At 39.3% G+C, this 23,248-nt stretch overlaps 3 protein-coding genes and 1 long non-coding RNA gene across 6 annotated transcripts in view; 1 reads left to right on the top strand and 3 right to left on the bottom strand.

Moving 5' to 3' along the window:
- Nucleotides 1–23,248, top strand: part of LOC135791005 (uncharacterized) — a 155,042-nt gene that overhangs the window by 18,110 nt on the left and 113,684 nt on the right. The window lies entirely within an intron of this gene.
- LOC135791380 (lon protease homolog, mitochondrial-like) lies at nt 174–3,220 on the bottom strand. Its single transcript, XM_065301763.1, has 8 exons — nt 2,702–3,220; nt 2,384–2,645; nt 1,899–2,317; nt 1,703–1,843; nt 1,481–1,644; nt 1,186–1,415; nt 937–1,129; nt 174–884 (listed from the first exon to the last, which is right to left on the bottom strand). The coding sequence occupies exons 1-8, from the start codon at nt 3,113–3,115 to the stop codon at nt 308–310; spliced, it is 2,400 nt and encodes a 799-aa protein (XP_065157835.1). The 5' UTR covers nt 3,116–3,220; the 3' UTR covers nt 174–307.
- LOC135791379 (myosin heavy chain 95F-like) lies at nt 3,475–11,299 on the bottom strand. Its single transcript, XM_065301762.1, is given in 16 exon segments — nt 3,475–3,965; nt 3,968–4,076; nt 4,144–4,264; nt 4,504–4,545; nt 4,794–4,960; nt 5,024–5,535; nt 5,593–5,800; nt 5,926–6,150; nt 6,209–6,400; nt 6,462–6,850; nt 6,957–7,114; nt 7,176–7,585; nt 7,662–8,219; nt 8,280–8,353; nt 8,414–8,594; nt 11,101–11,299. Coding segments are annotated over 15 exon segments (3,708 nt in total). The 5' UTR covers nt 8,589–8,594; nt 11,101–11,299; the 3' UTR covers nt 3,475–3,597.
- LOC135790897 (uncharacterized) lies at nt 11,609–23,189 on the bottom strand. The gene is given in 22 exon segments (XM_065301182.1): nt 11,609–12,453; nt 12,512–12,835; nt 12,889–13,527; nt 14,026–14,352; nt 14,406–14,729; nt 14,788–14,919; nt 15,741–15,992; nt 16,321–16,587; nt 16,813–16,863; nt 16,961–17,183; nt 17,271–17,551; nt 17,612–18,256; nt 18,315–18,629; nt 18,687–19,001; nt 19,058–19,166; nt 19,169–19,374; nt 19,431–19,574; nt 19,630–19,812; nt 20,586–20,621; nt 20,841–20,981; nt 21,900–22,082; nt 22,970–23,189. Coding segments are annotated over 22 exon segments (5,673 nt in total). The 5' UTR covers nt 23,175–23,189; the 3' UTR covers nt 11,609–12,082.

Below are 23,248 nucleotides of genomic sequence, written 5' to 3'. Positions count from 1 at the left end.
TCCTGTCTTACTGGCCTGCCAAGTGCTAACGAAATTAACGCGGTTGCGATTGTTGCGCCCGCACTGGGTCCATCTTTCGGTGTAGCTCCTTCAGGAACATGGAGATGTAAGTGGCTAAACAAGCAACAAACAAAATTTACGAGATTGTCATTTTATACGCGGATATTTCTACCTGGTGTGTAAAAATTTGTTATTTTCGTCACGCACATCTAAGAAATTCCGTGCCACAGTCAATGCTATCTTAGCGGACTCTTTCATAACATTACCAAGATGACCTGTAAGCTCTAGACTACCATCACTATCTTTTCTATATTTGAACGTCTGGTAGTAGTCTCAATAAAAGTGTAGAACCGCCCATCGCAGTCCACGCCAAGCCCATTACAACTCCCGGTGGTGTGTCCAGATACATTCTGTCCTGTGTAAACAGCGGTTTACCAACAAATGTTTGTAAATTAGTTGGTGTAACATCAACAAAATGCGTGCCGTCTTTTACAACTTTATAGGCCACTTTACGCACAACTTTTTCTATCTGTTTTTGCAAGTTGCGCACGCCAGATTCGCGGCAGTACTGCTTAATGAGCACTTTTAGACTGTCATCTTGTATTTTAATATTGCTATCTTTTAAACCGCTGTCTTTCATAGCTTGCGGAATGAGATATTGTTTAGAGATAGCTAATTTTTCTTCAGCTACATAACCAGACATGTCAATCATCTCCATTCGATCACGTAGCGGCTCTGGGATTGTATCTATCACATTCGCAGTACAAATGAAGAGAATTTTCGATAAGTCAACAGGTACATCGAGATAATGATCCAAAAAGTTGGAATTTTGTTCCGGATCTAAGAGTTCTAATAAAGCCGAGCTTGGATCTCCAGTGAATCCCCTAAATTTCAAGTCGTTAATATTTTGTTTGTAGGAATTAAACATACACTTACTTTCCCACTTTGTCTACTTCGTCAATTAAAACCAACGGATTTTCTGTTTTTGTCTTTTTAAGGCATTGAATCACCTTGCCAGGCATTGCACCAACGTAAGTTCTTCTGTGGCCCTTAATCTCAGCGACATCGGTCATACCACCGACAGAGAATCGGAAATATTCGCGATTCAACGCTCTGGCAATCGAGCGTGCTACAGCAATTAATAAGTAACAATATAAAACAATTTATAAAAATGATTTATATTACCTATGCTGGTCTTTCCAACGCCGGGCGGTCCATGGAAACATAGAATTTTACCCTGAGTTGAGCCTTTGAGTTGACTCACCGCGATGAATTCCAGAATTCGGCGTTTAATATCATCCATACCGTAATGATCTTCTTCGAGAATAGCTGAAGCACGATCCAAATCTAAATTTTCAGTGCTCTGGATTCCCCATGGGAGCGAAGTCAACCAGTCAAGATAATTCCTCGTTACACTAAACACACATAGAAAAAAAAACATAAATCAAACCGGTATTTTTACTATAAAAATAACACTTACTTAAATTCAGAACTATGACTCTCTAAAAAGTTTAATTTTGACAGTTCTTCGTCAATTACAGTAGATACAGCCTTTGGCAAGACTTTCGCCTTGATTCTTTCCTTAAACTTTTCCCCAATTGCATCTTTATCTTCCTTTTCCAAACCCAGTTCCTTCTTTATGACCTAGATAAATACAATAAAATCACTGATATGTTTGTAATGTAATTATTTATAGTTATACCTTCAATTGTTCCATTAATATGTACTTTCTGTGATGTTGCTTGACCTTTTCTTCGACCTCACGTCCAATCTTCTGTTGCAACTTGGATAATTCATACTCTTTTTTCAATAGAGATAATGAAAGCATCAACCGTTTCGGAATCTAGATTTTTGCATTATTAATATTACAAAATCAGAAAAATTATATTGTAACTCACATCAATTTCCTCCAAAACTTCCTGCAATTCCTTAGCTTCGGCTGCGGTTAAAGCCGCACCTAGGTCACTCAAATAAACTGGATTATCGACGACCCGTTGACCCTGATGCATCATCTGCTGCAGGCTGTCGCGATACAATGGATTGAGGCTAATAATATCACGAATCGTTTTAATAACCTCCTGTGTCAATGCTTTTACTTCTTCTGTCTGCCTAAACTTATTATGCACAACATTTTCAACCTCAACCATTAAAAGTGGCTCTTTGGGTGGCGTTGAAATGCCGGCAGTAGTCGCTGGAGCAGGTTTTACTTCGGGCGTTTTCTTCAGTCTGTTATTATTATTGCGACCTTTACGCTTTCTCGTATCGTCATCTAGAACGTTCATAGATGTTTTAAAAAGTGGAAATTGTAGATTCATTTCTAGCAATAAATATAAACAAGTTTTGAAATTTGGAGAAGATCAAAATTTGTATATTTCTTACTTACCTTTGGGCATTGCCTCATCAGGATTATCTAGAATTTGGCCTGTAATTTTGATTCTTCTGTGTGCCATTACAACCAAGCGTAATTTATCTCCTAAATCTTGCATCTCATGAATTTGTGCAAATATTCCAACATTATACACTTCATTGATATCTTTCACTACCTCTGCATCATTATCCTCACTTTTCTTCAGAAAGATACCACAGTATGGCTGATTAAGCTTTACTTTTCTTCTGATCAGTTCCATCAATGCTGGATTGGTTACCTATAAGTAATCATTGACATTAAGTTAACCATAAATAAATAAAAAATAATGTATACCTCAATGAGTTTGATGAATCTGGGGAAGACAATGTTTCTACTGATTGCAATGACTGGTACATGGGGCCAAACCTCAGGCACTGCAACAGTTGCTGGTAACTGAGGTGTGAATGTCTCATTGGAATTGCCTTTATCGCCATCATCGGTGGTTTTTGCCGAAAAGTATCTTGCAGCAACGAAAGCAGTCTTATTCAGTTGATGTTCGATGAATCGTGCTGGCCGTAAAGTCGATAAATTCAAGCACTCAGCGGTAGCGTGAGAGCTGCGAGAAATATAATGCAATTTTCTAGAATGTGTGGTTAGTATCACATTGCGACCAGTTAAACAGCGAGAATTTCGAATCGACAGGCCAGAAATACGCGTTATTAATGCTGGACTCTTTACCAACGACGTGAGATACATTTTTTCGAGCATTCGAATGAAGAAATGATAGTAAATTTTCAAACTTAATCGGAACTTGACAACTCGCGACGGTTTACAAAATGACACAACTCCGACGAACACCGACAAACATCACAACAGTGAAACAAATGCTGGCACACGACAGTTCACCGCGAGACGTTTCGCCGCGGTAGGTTTCGCCGCCGAACATTTGAATTGATGTTCAAAGGTTTTATTAATATGATATCATTCAACAACGATAACTTTTGGAGGTCAAAGGGATTCCTTTGATTGATGTGTATTAATATTCACCTTCTCCTTACATTATTTGATTATTATTTTAAAACCACAACGTTTTTATCGAAACTTTACGTCAAAACTCAATAAAATCAATATTTCAACAACTAACTTTATTAATATAGCCCCCTTAAGTAATGCAATAATATAAGTTATGAAAATAAATATATAGCGCTGCTATATAAATTGCCTCAATATAATCTGTAATATTTTCTTATTTATTGTTTCCTGTCAGCAGGACGAATGTAGTTTTCACCACCGTGTTTAATCCATTCTCTGTTAAACTCGTTCTCCAAAATCTCCGCACCTCTTCGTCTTGTCAGCCCAGTTTCAGTTAAGGATAATTCACACATTTGCATATCGTCCTTTCCGGCAACCAGCAGTACAGCCGCCTTTTCTGCATGTAGCTCCATTTGTCTAGCGACAAATTCTCCATCAAAATGGGCGTACCACCAGCCTTTCTTACCTTCCTGCTGGGCATCAGCTTGAATTGTAGCTGGGCGAGTGAATGGGATTTTAAAATAGCGCTGGCCATTCTCATTTGCAATAGTTTTCGTTGGTCCACGCGGCATTTTCTCGGCAGCTTTAGGACCGATCGTGGGGCACGATCGTTTTCGTCCATGATGGACTTCTTGTTCTTCTTTGCTTTCCATGCATGGTACACTTTCAAACGGCGATGGAATTCGTGCCTGCATGCCTAAAACATGCACCCAAACAAAATTGCATATAAATTGTTGTTTTAGTAAAGACTTGAATAATTGTACCTCCAAAAGTTCAATATCACAGGAAGTGTTGATAGCGTCACGTAATTCCGAATATTTCCAACGGGATAAGTCGTACTTGGACTTGCTCAATTGGTTTTGTTGATTTCTCACAGCCTCACATCTATATCAACCAGACAGAAACAAAAATTAAAATAAAAATGTAATAAATTAATTAAAAAAAAAAAGGAAAAAAAGGATTCATTTGTGTATTGCGTGCTGTGATCATGCTTTCTTTTCTCTCATAGTGCGTAAAGATTAGTGGTTTTAGGTGCTAGGCGCGTGTTTGATTTTGGTAACAGTTGTTAGCAATTCGTTGTTAATGTTACAACATGTAAATAATATCGCGTTGCCACACAATACCTGACGAGCTTATGTATATTCCGGTTTGGATCCACGCTGCCGCTGTTTGGATAATAAGAAACATAACATTGAGAAACAAACACTGCCACCAGTTTGTTTTATACAGCTATGTACATCATTTGCATTCGTAGATATGAATAAAAAACGCCACAAAACACGTGAGGACATATCGCAATCATTTAAATTTGAATCTTTTTAAACTGTCTCGAATAATTATTGTCCTATTTTGTAAGCAGTGGTTTTGAACCTGACTTATACGAAAATAATCTGCAATTAATGTAGCTGCGTACTTGCGTGACAATGGAGGACTATCTTCCAAGTTCTCGTTGTTCTCTTGGGCCAATCGCAGCGCCAATTCGTGATCTTGACGTTCTTGTTCAAGTTGCTCCTGATATTGACGATCTTCTGATTCCTGCTGGGCTTGTAAAACCATGGCAGCCTTTCGGTCAAGGTCTTCCTATATAATATTAATAAACAATAAAATATTATGCAAATTATGATAATAATAAACTGTATTTACTTGTTTACGACGTTCATCTTCTTCCTTCTTTCGCTTTGCTTCCATTTCCTGTTTCTTCTTGCGGTTTTCTTCTTCCTCGCGTTGTTTACGCTGTTCTTCTTCTTTGCGTTTCTTCTCGCGTTCAATCTCTGCTTGAATCTTGCGTAAACGTTCTTGTTCTTCAGCGTTCTTTTGCTCTTGCACCTTCTTCTCCAAGGATGCCATTTGTTTGTTGACTTTGGCAATCAATTGGGCGTACATTGTATCAGCATAAGCAGCTGAATTAGGATCCTTTCGCATTTTCTCCATATTTGTCTTAATCTCAACCTTCAAAGCGCTGATCTCTTGTACACTGCTTTCCTTGTTTTTCAATTGTGCGGTGATTGACTCAAGTTGTTTTACACGAGCATCCAGGCCTCTCATGTTACGCAACGCTTTGATCCTTGGCTGGTGTTTCTTCTTTACCAAGTAGCCACGCACAGTTTTCTGAATAGTTACCAATGCATGTCGTCTATACAAAATTTTGTTCTTCACTGGAAACAACAAACATTTTTACACTTTATGGGATATAAAAGATTTGTTTATATTACGTTTAATGACCGTGAGCGCGGCAAATTGTGATTTGATCCAGCGTGATCTGACGAGCCACTTCTTCACTTTAGCAATGATGGATTTCAAATTTTCTGGATCACTACGCATTATTTTATCAAACTCTGAAAACTTTCCAGGCCGGAAGAACACGCGTGTGACACCAAACTTGTAGTCTTTCTCGTGTAGATTTAAACTGTGCAACATTGCCTAAAATAACAATAATAACAAATTAAAGTGTTTGAACAAGAAAAGAAAGTGTGAAACTTTACAAACAAAAATTATAATTTAACAAGGTCAATGTCTAGTAACGTGCAAACAGGTGGTTAACTTACCTCGCAGAATGTTTTTGGTGGAAGTGCTTTCAATTCTTTTGGTAAAAAGCTTTCGTACATGGAGTACAATTCATTAAAAGGCGTTCTACTTGGGTAACCATGTTCCATCAGCTGCAGAACGCTCGTCATGCCGGAACATTTCAGCTGCATCAAACTCAACGGTCCATCGAACTGTTGATCAACCATTTTTGAATTTGGCTTTATGCAACGAATAAAATTGGTGCCCTAAAAGTATCATCATATAATTAGATAATTTAGATATTTTTTACTCTAAACAACTTACATTGTTTCTTAGCTTTTCCATTAATTCAGCAAGTTGTGTTTTAAACTTGCTGCCTACACTAATGAAGCTCAGTTTTCCTTTCTGTGATTCAGCATTGGCAAACAGTGATTTAATAAACTTGTTGGAACTTTCCTGGACGATGCCTTCAAGTGAAGCGTGCAAAGCATCATTGTTTTTATCAATGAAATGATTCTACAAAGTAATATTTTTAAATAAAACTTAAGTAACAATAAACTAAACTAAGACTACTCACTGTCTGGTAACAGACAGCTCCAGCAAAATGCCTGATCACAAATCCTTCATCATCTCTAATATTCCTGTGGGCTTTCAATCGGGAAGACCGTGGCAAGGCCAACCGGAAATGATTAGGCCACTGCGCATGAACCTCGGAAGTAAAATGCGTGAAAACTGGCTTCGGCAGCTTGGATTCCTCATCCAAAAGATTGAAGATACCCTTATTTTTAGTTTCAATGATATCAATGCAGTCTTGGTTGTCAACGAACTTAATTTCAGGCACATTCAAACCCTCTCTTTTGTATAACTGCTGCTCAAACTTTAAGATGGTCTCATTGAAAAACTCTTGAAGCTTCTCATTGCAGTAATTAATGCAAAACTGCTCGAAGCTGTTCACCGTAAAGAATTCTGAAGCAGAAAGCGTCGAATACATTAGTTGCATGTTCTTCCTACTACACTACGCTTCTACTATAATTTAATTAATATAATTTGCGTGCTAACGCGTGCGACGTACCGAATCCAGCAATGTCCAACACGCCGACGTAGTAGCTGGATGCTTGGAACGGAATACTTTTGTTGATACGCAAAACAATATAGTCGAAAAGTTTGCTGTACAATGCTTTAGCCAGTGCGTCTCTTGCACTACGTGCTTCGTGAATTTTTAGTGGCACCCTGTAAAGAAATAAAGAAAAACAATTAGAAATTTATTTTCTTTAAATTTGAATTGTCTTACATGATGACAGTGCCTTTGAAACCACCACGAGCACTTTGCATCACCCTTGACACAAGCGCTTGCTTTAGTTCGCTAGAATCGATTCCCAGAAGTTTCGACGCCGTGTGTAACGATTTTTCGCTGTTGGCAGTAATGCTGCACCCACCTCGGGTGTCTTCAGGGTCATCTTCGAATTCTATGTTACCCAAATGCAGGACAGCTGCGACATTAGCGTAGATTTGGATACGCTCTTCGTCTGTTAGTCCAATGCGACCTAAAGCATCGTGCAGGCTTTGGAAGTCTTCGTAATCATTCAAAAGGGTGTCATTGAGGCATCCTTTAGTGGAGTGCAATTTACTCTTTTGATTTGCAGCTAGTTTCTTCTCAGTTGCCGAATTTGAAAAATATTGTGTGCAACCATTTCGTAGATACTACAATAAAACAAAAAAAAAACATCAGAATAACAAAATCTTTTAGTTTTTTAAATTTTTTGTATAAAATACTTACATTAAAGTCATCCGGTTGGGTAAGATTTAAAGACTGACGCAGAGATTCAGGAGCACCCGCCATCAATCGATAGAAAACATGGTAACTACGCTCCTCGGCACCAGGACTACAAATTCTGCTCTTCTCCAGCAAATAGTGCGAAATATGCCCTCCGACAACTTGGAAGTTCTTATCAAAATGCACCTCGATGAATTTACCAAAACGGGAACTGTTGTTGTTACGCGTAGTTTTGGCGTTACCAAACGCTTCTAACACTGGATTAGCATCCAGGATTTTTTGTTCAATTGGCCCGGCCTTAGATCCCCAACTTTCACACAAATAACGCAGCAGGTGTTTAGTCGACTCAGTTTTACCAGCTCCCGATTCCCCGGAAACAATGATCGACTGTGACTTTTTGATCACGCGCATGTCACGCAATGCTTTGTCAGCAATGGCGAATACATGCGGCGGCATTTCTCCCAGTGATTTGCCCTGATAATTTTTGATTGTCTTAGATGTATACAATTCAGCAATCTCTTTGTACGGATTCACGGCTATTAAAATGTTGGCTACAAAAGTCTGCAGGCAAAGAATCACATCAATTCATTTTCATAATGTGAATAATTGATAAATACTAACGTAGATCTTATTGCTGTAATAACATTTTTTAATATTATTAAGCAAGGACGCTTCATTAAGGAACATCATTTCGCCTGCGAATAAAATGGACAGTAAAAAATAGATAGAAAAGCTTTTAACCTAATTCGACTTACAATTATCTTCATATTGCTTAGAATGGTCCCCAGCTTGATAGATGTCATCAAAACCGGCAACGCGTTTTTTATTTTTCCGATCCTGCGGTACAACCTCGGCCCCATCGGCGAACCATTCGGCCACATTGCCCAAAATGAAACCCTCGTCGGGGTCTCGGACCCACACGGAATCCATGCTGGCCTGCAATGTGAAACACTGATATTGTTACCTATATTACCACACAGCTACCGAGCGTATGGGAACCGCCAATGAAAAAGAACAATTGTTTACTCTCGGTGTTAGCAAATCAAACGAGATTAAATTCCACGTTCACTTTTCAAAGCATTTCATTGCAATATGGCAGGAAACTAAATTATACACGTTGGGATGCGAGAATTTACTCTACTTTAAGATTATTAATACAATGATTTCATTGTTTTCTGTAAACATTATGAAATGCACTCGAAATATTCAAAAGTAGTCCATGTTTGACTATGCATGTGCTAGGCACTTGTAAGGCATCACATGTCGATAATTATGAAAGCAGAAAAAGAAAATATTCGCATTATTAGAACAGCAGACATTTGACTACACAACGACAGCATGCGTTCCGCACAAAGAGATGAATCCGTTTTTCAAGTTGGTACGCAATCGCGCTCCGTTGCAAGCGGCAGCTGCCGCAATTGAATCAGTTGAATGTACAGTTAATCATCAAGAATATGTTGCGTGGATGTGTCGCCGCGTGATTAGCGACGTCCGTAATTGGCGATTACGGCGCATGGCAGCCGATTGTGTGCGCGCAGGTAAAATTACTCTGAAGAGTTCGACGTTTTTAGACGCACTTAAAATAGACGTGTATATTTAAAGTTTTATGATTAGTTAGTAACATTTCTACGTGTGTTTAGTCATTTGTTATCGCGTAGGAGGCAATTTTGTCGCTGTTATCTACTGAATGTCATCTGAACCTTTCGAAAACAGCACCAGCGTGGCATTTTAAGTGGAAACTGATCAATTACCGATCAAATAATTACGTATTATCAGAGGAAATCGATTAAAATACTTAATTTTGGATTAAAAAAAAAATTAAATTTTTAGTTTTTTTTGAAATTATAAACATGTAGTATGTTGATGTGAGTTATGCACACGCGAAAAATGAAAAGCCAACCTTGAACACCAATAATCATCGCATTAAATAAGTAGACAAGGTCTAGGAGAATAATTGTCGCGTTCCCGTGCACAATGTCGACTTGATTCGCGGGTGAAACTTGACAATTGTATTATGTTACCATCATGAGTGTAACTCAACGCGAGATACGAAATCTCAGCGTGTGTATGCTCGGTTAAACACAATTTGCTTAAATCATTGCATGCACCAATTATGTGGCTGAACTTTTAGTGCAGAACCGCAGAGTACCATCCAACAATAGCCATCCGCGCAAGAAAGTAAAGAAACAATCGACACGCCGCAGCTTTTCTTTCAATTCAGCAGAAAATCTACTACTGTAGTCTGACTGGCAGTTAGATGAATCTAGTTTTTCATAGCATAACGTGCGATTTAAGTGGCACAACCATTACGGATTGAAATATAGGCGACATGCACACAGACCGCGCTCTGTACGCGCCTTTTACAGTACAGTACGGATCTGAACGAAGAGCATCTTCAAAGCATGCGGGATCAGTGAACTACGAAGAAGAAAAAGGCCGAATGTAAACGCGAGTTGCCGTAATGCCATTGCAATCGCTCTTTGCAGTTCATCGCAAAGCTTTTATTTGAATATAAACTATAAATAATTGACTATTTTGTTCCCCAGTTGAGTAAACTTTGATGTTTTAAGCAGATTTAGCTCTCTTGGTGTGAATAATTAGAGTTGCCTTCGTGAGTTTCATGGTCATTACCTACAACTATACATTTTTTGAGCGCTTTCTAAGCACTTTGTGCAAGTACCGCTTGTTTTTTTATTGTGGTGTACTTTTTGTTTTAATATGCTTTGTTATGCTTGCACAGCACAATAATAAATAACAATAAGTACAACAATTAGAGAAGCTTTCATTTCGCACTTTCCTAAAATACAACAATTATATTAAGAATTTCATTAACGTGGAACATTTCAACATTGACACCGTTTTTTTTTTTCATTCATTATGTGGCGCAAGTGACTGTGATAAGAGATAAGAATCTGAAGCGCTTGATTTTTCGACATTTATATGATATTTCGATGTTTTGCTGGAGTGTTCCAGCGATTCAGCGAACGTTTTAGTACATTATCGATTCATATTGAATTGATAACACAAAATCCATTAAATTTATTAGGTGCTGTATTATTATTAATTACTTTCATCGATATCTATCGATAACACCATATATAAATGTTTTTTTTTTCGTAGAAAAAAAAAATTCTGACAATTTAAATGTCTGCCCGGAAATTAGGGGCAGTTCATGGTACAGATGATGACAATAGCCTCTCCGGAAGTGAAGAGGATCTACGCTTTATTGACCGTACCACAACACAAATGTACGAAGAGTTGGTTGAAAACAACGCGGTGCAAATGCCGGTCTTTTTTTTTGTGTGCTAAATGTCAAAGTATAGGAAAGATAGGAAAGCAAAAGGTCGATCCGCCGCACGGTTTTCATATATTCGTTTCGCATGGTACCTAATCGCATAAAGCAGCGATAGCGTTGGGAAATAGAGCGAATTAATTCGGTTACCTTTTAGCGCCGCGATACGACTCCGATGCGTCCCTTTTTAGTCGCTCCGATGAACGAAACACGCACCTGCACCTCACACTCAGCGGTTACTTCTTCGCGATGTGAATAAACACGATTGACCGGCACTCTCGCACACAACGAGAACAACCGCGCGCGCGAACGTTCCGCACGGGACACGTAGCTTCGTCAAACAACACCTGAGTTTATAACAACTCGCAGGTATCGCATTCGGGGAACTTCGTCAGCGGACGCGAGCGCGCCTCAGTTTGCGCGACCAGTTTTTTTCACCACTGCGATGCGATGATGATGATTCAGCGCACAATTCGTTGTGGTTGCGATCAAGCCGGTCCCTACTAGGTACCTAGTAAAGTAAAACAGATGAACACACGACGAATAAAACTAGTAGCGATGTGGTTCCATCATCACGCGTCTGGTTTGTGAAAACATTTACAATGCGCTATGAAATACATAAAAATTACACTTTGGTAGATATGTATTTGTACGAGTATTTCCATAAACAATTAACTTTATTAGTTAAATTATAACGACGACAATAGTATATCGACCTAACGGAAATTGTTTTCATTTATTTTCTTCGCGTAACAAACGGATGTCAAACCCGAATGTCGGCAGGAATAAACGATGGATATGATAAATTTATTTACAAGAGTATTTATATTTACAATTAATCATTAAAGAAGAGGTGTGTTTACCGTATTCTTGTTCTGTTTTTTTTTTGTTTGTTTTTGTTTCTGATTTGTTTCTGATATGACGCAGCACGCTTCCGGTTTGTTCTTGTTTGATGAATCAATGGCTTGGTCCTTAGAACAATCGTACAAATCAATGAAAATTGAGATAAATTAATTTCGAGAATCCAAAACTTTAATAATCACAGTCACGCAACATCTACACACGCACGCATGCATTCAGATGGATTCGACAACGATTTCATTTCCATTTACTTAATCTGAATAAATTGCATTTATGTTTGCTTTGGATGCTGCGCTGGTGGTGGCGGTTGCGCTTTGAAGCACTGCATCAGGAATGCAGTGTATGTGACGAATGCAACGCCAATCGCTAATAAAGCATACATAAAGATGTTTAATTCGGGTTGACGGAAGCGATTCTTCCTGAGCCATTCGAGAACGTCTTTTTCGGATTTTAAATCACCGCGGAATATGCTTGGGAAGCGTCGGCGGAAGTAGACAATCGAGGGTAGATGAGTGACGCCCCATTTGCGGGCGTATCGGGCGTCCGCCATCTTGACGAAGGTTATGTCAAAGTTATCTGTTTCACTGTCAATGTTTTCGAGCTTTTCTAGGATATGTTTACTTTCTTCTGAGTGTACTTCATCTAAAACACAATAATTAAATAGTTAAATAAAACACAATTAATAGATGGCGCTACTTACAGAAGAAAACAGTAACAAACTCATTTTCTTCCAACAATTTCTCCAACATCTTCTTGTTCACCTCTTCAATCTCGTTTTTAATTTCAAACACATCTTGGGACGTTAACCAGTCAAGAATGCGATCACCAGCGGTCAAGTCACCATCATAAACCATTGGTGTCTTTTTCCGGAAGTACATCAACGCTGGTAAATTGTGGAGACCTTGTTCAGCGGCAGCGTCAGCACTGCAGATCTTTACAAAATCAATTCCAAACAAATCTGCTTCTCCGTCGATTTCTTCAAGTTGTTCCATGATTTCGTCACATTCAGGGCAGTCCTCATCATCTGAAACATCAACATTAATAAAATCTTCATAGAATTCTTCTTTTTAAACTTACAAAAGAACACGGCAAGGAATGGAGATTCATTCAGCAGTCTTCCCAACATTTTCTCATTAACAGATTCAATTTCATCCGCTAGCTCCCGATTGTCATCGTCAATTAGCCATTCAAGTACGGATTGTTCATTTTGAAGGTCACCTTCAAATAGCAAGGGATTTCCATTTCGGAAATAGACTAATGCTGGGAATGTTTTGATGCTATAACGTTTTGCGAGAGGAGGATCTTGAATCTTAACTAAATGAATACCATAAACATCAACTTCATCGTCAATGTTTTCTAAATCTTCAAGAATCTCTTCGCAAATATGGCAGTTTGTTTTGTAGAAATACACTGCTAAATATTGAGTGTCTTCTACCATACGCTCCAGCATTATTCTGGTGATTAATTCAATACGGTCTTCTGTACGTTGTTGAATCAACCATTGGAGAACTTCTTCTTCTTCCATGATATCTCCATCAAAGATACCTCCAGTTCCTTCTTCAAAATACATCAGTACAGGAAAATCTACAGCTCCGAATTTTTCCGCTACTTTAGTATCATGGGTTTTCACGAAGGTGATGCCATGCCGTTCGCAGTCATCGTCAATATTCTCAAGTTCTTCAAGTATTTTGGTACATTGCTCACATTCCTCTGAATCTACAACACAATGTAACTTTTTAGATAATATGGAATCATTTGATGATAGACCCTGAGAGATTGAAACATGGTGGGACTATGGGTGAAATAAAATAGCAATGGGAAGCAATAGATTCCTACAATCGTGCAATATGCGTGTGTTCGTGTAATGTTTCTCAAAATGGGAATCAACATCTACTGTTCAAAAAAACTTGCAGGCAATGCAACGCATCCAAATCTACTACTGGGACAGAGAAAACCAATATTGTCGAATGCATGTTTTGTACCGTTCAGTGCCGTATCGTCTGCTGCGTTTGCCTTGTGTTTATGGCCCTTTTTTGGCGTTTTCCTGCGCAGCGCTGCACAAATCGCACAGCGTCTTGTTCCCTGTATAGAATATAAATTTAAAGGTCTCATGGGGGGCAGGTGGTTGGCACTTGTTTTGTTTTTAAAAATTTCTCATATTAAACATAAACTAGTTGAGTAGATTTGAGAGATTTGTAATTATTAAATACTTACAGAAGTAAACAGCCAAAGCTTCTTCTTCTTCAATCATACTAATCAAATCATTGCCACCGGTTGCTTCAATGACGTCTCCAGCGGGATCCTGTTGTGTCATCAACCACTGAAGTATCTGCTGCTCATCGTACAAATCACCCGCATAGATAACAGGTTCTTTTGAGCCGGTTTTAAAGAACAAAATCGCTGGTAATGCAAATACGCCATATTGTTTCGCTAATTCCTTATCGTCGATTTTCACGAAATTGATACCGGCTGAATCTGCTTCATCATCAATGTGCTCAACCTCCAGCAGCACTCTGGGGCATTGCTTACAGTCGGCGCTGTCTAAAACAATTGCTTTCATAAATTAACAATAATATTGCACTAGGTACACTCACATAAGAAGACGGCAACGTAATCAGAGCTCTTTTTGATCTTCTCAAACATTTTACGGTTGACTTTTTCGATGTGATCAGTGAGTTCCATGTTTTCCGGGTCGGTGAGCCAATCGAGCAACTCTTCCTCGTCATCAATGTCGCCATCATAGTTGATGAGCTTGCCTTTTCTGAAATAACTGATACCTGGTGGGTTTCTGAAACCGTATTTCTTCGCCATTAACAAATCGCTGTTTTTGACGATTTTGATGCCGTATTCAGCTGCTTCGTCATCAATTAACTCAATATGTCGTAGAATTCTAGGACTGTCTACATCTTCATCATTATCTGCAATAAAATAAATTATTTTAACTCTAGATAAATATAAGTTATTATAAATTCTTACAAAATATGACAGCGAGGAATTCTTTTGTTTCAATGTATTTAAACAATTGCTCCCTGTTGATCTCCTGAATGCTTTCGTCGTTTTTCTGATCCATCATCCAATCCAAAACCTCGTTTTCGTCCAACAAATTACCTAAGAGTGAAAAGTTAAGCCGGCAGAAGCTAGTACAACATCTGATACAACATTGATTCCGAGAGAATGGTATTAGACACAGAAAAAGACAGAGAATGGCTAGATAAACAATTTCATCATTGACTTAAATAAAAAATCAAAGATTTTATTTGAATAACAATTATATAGATAGTGTACAACGATATTATGTGCGTGTGTTTTGTGATTATTGCTCATTGATGTTTCTTTTTTAAAATTGGGCTTTTATTTCATTAACAATACATCCCGAATGCAATTGTAACAATATTAAGTTGAGGATTAATAATAACGAACGATTAATTGGAACAAGAACACGTCGAGCATTTGGTCGTTGTTTGTTTTTTCGTTAAGGCAGGTATAAGCTTGTTGCAATTGTATTCGAGCCTCAAAGCACTACACATGATTTTAACAACAATATCAACAACAATAAATTAAGTGTCAACAATTTAGTTTTCTTATACCGAAATGTAAAACAAATCAAAACGCGTGATAAGTGAACACAACTCGTCATCACTCAGAAATAAAAATAAAACAAGAAGCGTGAATTGATGAGCAAACCAGGGGCGAACTGAAGCGCTACGGCGTTAATAGAATCAATGGGGTGGTTGGGGGTTGCAATACAGGGGGTGGGTGTGTGCATGTGATTAACGGTTATTTACGTTCAGTCCGTCCCTGTCGAATGGATACCTAAAGAATGCAGTTATGTCGGCCTACAGTCCAGATAGAAATGCTTCACTTGGCTTCATCATGTAACATTCGGTTGATTAGAGTGTTTACATTCTACCACCACCACATATATTTACCGGTCCAGCCCTTTCCTTTGCCTGCTTTCTTGTCGGACTTGGTCGCGACTTCTTTGCCTCGAATATTCCTGGTGGGCGGCTCGGGTCTGCTCTGAATCTGTCTAGTCTTTAGGGTGGTCTTTTGCGCCGGTTGGATTTTCGCGATTTTACTGCCGCGCACCGGTTTGCTCGGACAGCATTGGTAGGGTTCTAAACTAGCCGATTTGGGTAGTTCATTCTTGCCACCTAATCCAACGTAGAAACAGCCATCGCCTGCATCAGGAAACACAATGTCAGATATCACCCTTTATATCACTTGAATTTTGTTTGTTTGTTGGTTGTTGGTTTGATTAGCAAAACACGACGCGATTGGAAAAGTAGCGGTTAGTGATTAGAGAGATGTATAGAAAGTGAGAACACGGTACAAGAGGAGTGAGTCTGACACTATGCCCTGCATGCAGCGCGGAGGGAAAGACATGCACAGACAGAGGACGCCCACTCCAAGAAGCGTCTACGACATTTTGTTCTTGATTCTTTGCTTCAGGTTTTGCGGGGAGCCAATGCTACTTCATCCATTTTCCAAATTCTCTACGGCGTTTACCTGAAGATTTCTTTGAGCCTCTCAAAATTCTACTAGCTAAATCATCATCGTCGTCATCATCATCGTCATCATCATCATCATCTTCGTCGTCATCGTCATCATCATCTTCTTCATCATCATCGTCATCATCGTCATCATCATCGTCATTATCTTCATCGTCATCATCTTCATCGTCATCGTCATCATCATCGTCGTCATCGTCATCGTCATCATCGTCGTCATCGTCATCTTCATCGTCATCGTCGTCTTCATCTTCATCGTCATCACCTAAAGACATCATAGCAACCATGCAACGCTCATGCAATGTCACACACAGGCGCCTCATAGCGCAAATAAGCCAAAATATGCCGATAATGAGCGTGACAGATAACAAAACTTTGGTTTTAGACACATTGTGAGATCAACGAGCAAATAATTTTGAATTTTGACACGAGAAAAATCTGACGAATTACGAATTGCGACTGAGTACATATACTTAAAACGAAATCTTACTTTTTTGTTCAACTAGCCATTCCAGTACTTTCTCCTCTTTTTTAAGGTTGCCTTAAAAATAATAAATAATCGGACGATTATTTCACCAATGGAAATTCAATGAAGTATGCAAAATGTGAATTCGTATCGAAGCCGGATTGTCTCTTACCGTCAAACATAATCGGCACCCCAGTTTCATAATACACTAAAGCGGGAAAACTAAAGATGCCGATTTCGGATGCCAACTTTGAATCCTTCGACTTGACAAACTGAATGCCATGCTTATCGGCATCATCGTCGATGGTTTCCAACTCTTCCAGGACGGCACTACACTTGTCGCAATCATCAGAATAGAAGAACACGGCAAGGTGTTCAACATCATTGATGAGAACCTTTAAGGTACATGGTGTTGAACAGTCGCAATCATTAAACATTCAACCGATTGAATTTTAAATTCCTTAGATCATTAAAACACTAACCTGCAGTGTTTTTCTGTCAACGTTTTCGATTACATCCGGAGCGGATTCGTGCAGATCCAAAACCCATTCGAGAATTTCTTCCTCATGCATCAGATCACCTGGATAAATTTCTCTGAATCTATGTCGGTAGAAGACGAGAGTAGGGAGGCTGGAAAGATCATAGGCTTTATCAATACCATCATCTGAGGTCTTTACAAAACTGATATCTTTTTCCTCGCATTCATCATCGATATTTTCCAGTTCCTGAAGGATTTTCTGAGACTTCTTATCACCTTCCTTATCTACAAACACAATGCATCAAATTTTTAAATATTTATCTTTGGTTTTTATCATTTACTCACAGAAAAACACAACCACATGATCATTCTTCATCAAAACATCATCCAACATTTTCTCGTTGACTTCCTCAATGCGATCGGGAATTTCCAAAGTATCTTCATCTGTCAACCAAGCTAACACTTCATCTTCATCTTCAATGTCCCCAGAATAGAGCAATGGTTCCTTATTACGGAAGAATACAAGTTTAGGGAAACCTTTAATGCCGTGTTTCTTGGCCAAAGCTAGATCTTCAGTTGTGACAAAAATAATTCCGGTCTCATCAAGCTCATCATCAATGTTTTCCAATTCTTCAAGAATATCGTCACACTCTTCACCTTCTTCACACTTTCCACTGAAATATACCACTACATATTCGTGTTCTTCAATTAAATCTTGCAGAATCTCGTCGGTGACTTCCTCAATCGTTGCCGAAGATTTTTGTTCAATTAACCATTGCAAAACTTCGTCTTCATTCATCAGGTCACCTTCATACATTGATGGAATTTTGTTTTCAAAGTACATTAATGTTGGTAAATGATCAATGCCATATTCTTTAGCTTCGGCGTCATTATCAATGCGTACGATGACAATACCTTCTTTTTCTAGTTCGTCATCAATGTTTTCCATTTCGTTGAGGACTCGAATGTCTTGTTTATCATCTTTGTCATCTAAAATTTGAGTTTTATAAGAATATAAGCATAGATTTTATAGAAAATATTATCTTACAGAACAAGACAGCAAGATAAGGTGTGTTTTCGACAAGACGCTCTAACATCTCATCAGTGATGTCTGGAATCTCAGCATGACGCTTCTGATGAAGTAACCATCCTAGCAAAGCGTCTTCATTCAATAAATCACCCTCGTAGACATGGGGGATCTTTTTCTCGAAAAATACTAAACTAGGAATAGTGTCAATGCCGTATTCTTTAGCTTCTTCTTCATCATCAATCTTTACGAAGGCGATGTCGTTTTGGTCGCACTCGTCATCAATGTTTTCTAATTCGGATATGATCTTTTGGCTTTTCTTTTGATCTTTGTCGTCTAAAAACCCAAAATTTTAAAATTTTTATAATTTAAATTTAATTATGATAAACTTACAGAATAGTACGGCAACATGTTGTACTTTATCCAAGATAATCTCAAGCATTTCATCATTGATATCTTCAATTTCATCACTCTTGGCCTGATGTTCAAACCATTTCAGTACTTTCTCCTCTTCTTCCAAATTTCCTTCATAGAGTGTAGGAATACCTTTCTCAAAATAGACTAAAGATGGGATTTTCTCAATGCCGTATTCTTTCGCCTCGTCCTCATTATCAATCTTGACGAACACAATACCCAACTTATCGCATTCGTCGTCGATATTTTCAAGTTCGTTGAGGACACGCTGAGATTTCTTGTCATCATCATCGTCTGTAAAACAATAAACTCTTAATAAAACCAGAAATTTAAAATTTTTGTTGGCATACAGAATAAGACAGCAACACTCTTCCCATCATTGATCAATTTATCAAGCATTTCATCAGTGACGTCCTCGATTTCGTCCTTTTCGAGCTGCTGCACGAGCCACTCGAAAAAAACTCCTCCTCGTGCTCCAAGTCACCGTCGTATACGTTCGGAATTCCTTTTTCGAAGTAGACAACAGCTGGCAGTGCATCGATGCCGTACTCTTCAGCCACGCCATCATCGTCAATCTTTACAAACTGAATGCCATGTTTATCACAATCATCATCGATCTTTTCTAGTTCTTCTAAAACTTGCATTGAGTCTTCATTACCATGATCATCTACAATAACAAATTAGTTAAAATGTTGTAAAATTAAATTCTTAGTAAGTAATTACAGAATAACACGACTAAATTGTCTACACTGTCAACGAGTGTAGAGAGCGTTTTACTGGTAACATCTTCAATGATATCTTCATCATCCCCAGTGCTTTTCTGTGTGACGAGCCATTCCAAAACATCTTCCTCGCGTGTTAATTCACCTAAAAATTTAGTTTTAGAATATTGAGGTTTTTATGTTGTTTATATTGTTTATACCTTCAAAAATAATTGGTGTTTGATGTCTGTAATAAACAAGTGCAGGCAATTGTCCAAGGTTATATTCTTCAGCTAATTCCTCATCGTTTATTTTAACAAAACCAATTCCCAATTGATCCGCTTCGTCGTCAATGTTTTCCAGTTCTTGCAAAACTTTGGAGCACTTCTTGCATTCGGGTTTATCTAAACACATAAATACCAATGTTATTTCCTTACAGAATAATCTGTGGAACACAATTTAGGTCACCATGGAAGAAAGACGCAAGAAATTATTACAACTGGCATTTAATATGACGAAAAACGCAACTTTGCGTTCTTCGACGGTGCACGATGAGCGCTTTATTTTTAGAGCAGCTGACATTTTCGCAATCGCTATCGCAATATTATTTTAAAGTCTCCATTTGCGTTTCTCCGACCACTAGCTTAGATTTCATGCAATCAAGAAGTCCGTGCAGTCACAAGTCAGGCAAATCCTAAACCATTCCAAAAGTGTTTCAAATCCAAGACAACAACTAGTCTACTAGATTCAAAAATCGCTTGGGCTTGTACACAAATGCAGAAAATATCAGAACGAATAAATGCGATGAGACGTGGCGGGCAGAGGGGCAAAGAGGGGGCATTGGCAAGGCGTTTGTCATACTCTAATTAGTGGCGTGTGTTTTTCTGTGAACATTTTTTTCGTCTGCCGAGGAGTGTTTGTTGTGTTAAAGGGTTGAATGCGCGCGATTTATCATGGAGTGTTTAGAGTTTAGAGAAAAAGTGTGGGAACGTGCCGTCACATGCGTGGAGCTGATATAGCAAAAATTTGCTGCAAGAAAAACAATGCGATGCAATTGTATAGTAAATTTTGGTCTCATTTTAAGAAAAAAATAATTTAACATTTGTTTACCAAACGATTGCTTGCGTTGTGATTCTTTTCAAATGATAAATTTCAGCCCAACATGGCAGCTACTTACTTACGCCCCCTTTGGAACAAGTATCTGAATCCGGACCTGAAACATTCGCACAACCACACGACTTGTTTGTGTTGCTACAATTTTAAGATTTTACCTTAAGTGCTAGATTAGTCACAACATATAAAAGCATTTTTGATATTTTTTGGGCCATTTTATACGCGGCATGTATGTAGATTTTGGGAGGGCTTCGAATCGTCGAAAATGACTTTTATTATTGTGTTTTTTCTACTTGTTATAATCTACGAAAATACTTACAGAATAGGACGGCCACATAATCGGTGTCCTCGACGATTTTTTCCAGAATTCTCGAATTTACCTCTTCTATTCTGTCTGGTAAGTCCATGGCTTCCAAACTTGTCAAAAAATCGAGCACGTTTTCCTCGTCCATCAGGTCACCTAAAATTACAGATATTTTCATTAAACGCCTCACACATGGCGTTTGGGTCATGTTGATCTGCTCGTGACCTGATTTTCATATATTTAGTTAAGCAAGCCGCTAAAAACCACAAAAATTGAGCAACCTAACGAGCAAATTGCATTGCATATTAAATTTCTGTTGTTGTTTGAAGTACATTGATTAAAATTGTGTTTGCAAAATCGATTTTCCATGTAATTTCCGAAGTTTGCTTTGAACTAGTCTGCAGTTGCATAACAATGGGCCTATTACGAAACCAATATCTGTGTGATTTTCATGGTAACCACCCACAGAATGATGACGATCAGGTGGCAAACGTGAGTGGCTTGGGCCACTTTTTTGTTTTTGCTCCTTTCAGCTATTTTTACAGCGCCCAAAGAGCTAACACAATAAAATGTACTATTCTAGGCGGCTAGGCAGCATTCGTTTATTTTTAGCCCGCATCGAGACTCTGCGATGTCTAAAAACTCGTACAACTCCGCGCAGCATCAGATCTTTCAAAGGCGGCCTCATTAATCCGCGAACAAATCATGTTCGAATCGTATCGGGACGATATCCCTACCCAGCAATCATTCAGTTCAGCTAGAAGTCTTCCGCTTGCATAATCGATGATCATCACAAAGGGAATCTCACATGTAAATAGCTTTATGAACGACTGTCGGATATGTTGCGGTCAACGGTTTTCCATCCGTAGAAAATGTGAAGTGTGGAATTTAATTCAGAACTTTCGGACGTGCGACCAGGCTTGGCTAGGCCATATTAAAATTCTTGCCCGTGCCAAATTTTGGCCGAGTTTCAAAAAAGCACGGAACATGATAATTCTATTCGGAAAGAGGCTTTGCGACCGAATGTTAAATACAGAATGAAGCAATCCTGTTAGGAGAGAAGTAGAAAGAGACCTTCGTAGATGATTGGTTGTTTCTCCCTGAAGTAGGTGAGCGCCGGAAAGTTCTTGATGCCATACTGCTTGGCCAGCCGCTTGTCGTTGATCTTCACAAAGTCCACGCCAAACGAATCTGTGTCGTCGTCGATCTGCTCCAACTCCTCGAGCACCTTGTCGCACGTGGTACAGCTGCGAGCGTCTGCAAGTTAATACGGAGAATAGGTTACGCAAAAGCCTCAACAGTCTGTAAATATTTTGATTTTCTCATTATGCTGTTTTACGAGTCAATTCATACTTTGGCAGCGCACGCATTCGCCCGTTGCATTTGATACAAGGAAAGTAACCGAGCGAGCATCAGGGCACCGTGTGATTCAGACGTTGCGAATGTCCCACGTACGAAAAACAGTCGAAGCCTTTTAATTTTAGAATTTCGCGCGCAGCAGAATTGTACAATTTATTAGGACATAAATGTGTCGCCGAGTGGAAAGTGCTTCTGTGCTTCTGCAAACAAGAGGCGGCCGATTTTTGATATGGCATCACTAGACAAGTCAAAAATAGGTGAAGGATCATGATTGTACGTGGCGGCAGGCGACATGGTTCAATTTATCTAAGCGGGTTTTTTGTGTCTGCGTGAAAGTTTGGCGAGTCGAACATTTTTATGTAATTGTCGCTGCTTACAGTAAAAATAAAATGTGTTATTGGCACGACGACTATGTCGCTATGCGACTCTGAGGCATTAGCTGCTTAACAGGTGTGCCCAGTCCGAATAAGATTTATGCTCATGGGCGCCATTAATGCGATTCCGATATGAAAACATCGGGAGGTGTTGATGTGCGGGAGGATGGCGCGATAGACGTGCACGTGCCCGTCGTGGTTAGCGTGCGAGAGATCACTGGACGCCGAGCCAAATCGGGATATGGCATCCAAGTACGATACCCGTCTATCCCGAAATCCATTCGTACACGCAGGACGCACACACGCACAGTACGCGCACGCGGGCGGCCGGTATAGTGTTACATTTGTTGAGCTATGCTTGCGCCAATATGGCGGACTGACTTCCGGCCGCACAAGAGGTTGGCTACTTACACCAGAACACCGCGACGTAATCCTTGTCGGCCAGGACACGCTCCAGCTGCTTGGCCGTGACCTCCTCAATGACGGGATCATGATGCGCCGCTGGGCCGCGTTTGGCCGTCACCACAGCCACGAGTAGCAGCCACCACCACATGCTGCCGTCCACTACTGAGAAAAGAGCAATCCGCCGCTCGGCGTCGCGACGCTGCGCCGCCATGCCCCACCTGCTGCCACCACCACCGGGCGTTGGATCTAAAGCTGGATGCCTCGATGCTACTGCATACCATCTCG

Source organism: Atheta coriaria, unplaced genomic scaffold (assembly GCF_025399875.1).
Source record: "Atheta coriaria isolate IRGN ID8LTWV9N9 unplaced genomic scaffold, Caltech_Dcor_3.1 hic_scaffold_4_pilon, whole genome shotgun sequence".
In the NCBI taxonomy this organism is placed as follows: domain Eukaryota; kingdom Metazoa; phylum Arthropoda; class Insecta; order Coleoptera; family Staphylinidae; genus Dalotia; species Dalotia coriaria.
Note: the sequence above shows the minus strand (reverse complement) of the source record. Positions and strands in the feature narration are given on the sequence as shown.

What these genes read in the sequence shown, in the direction of transcription:
- LOC135791380 (XM_065301763.1), bottom strand. Translation starts at nt 3,115, where the DNA reads ATGCTCGAAAAAATGTATCTCACGTCGTTGGTAAAGAGTCCAGCATTA. An exon ending in CGTTGGAAAGACCAGCATAG is followed by an intron (nt 1,130 to 1,185) that starts GTAATATAAATC and finishes TAATTGCTGTAG; the next exon opens with CACGCTCGATTGCCAGAGCG. An exon ending in GAAGTAGACAAAGTGGGAAA is followed by an intron (nt 885 to 936) that starts GTAAGTGTATGT and finishes CTTGAAATTTAG; the next exon opens with GGGATTCACTGGAGATCCAA.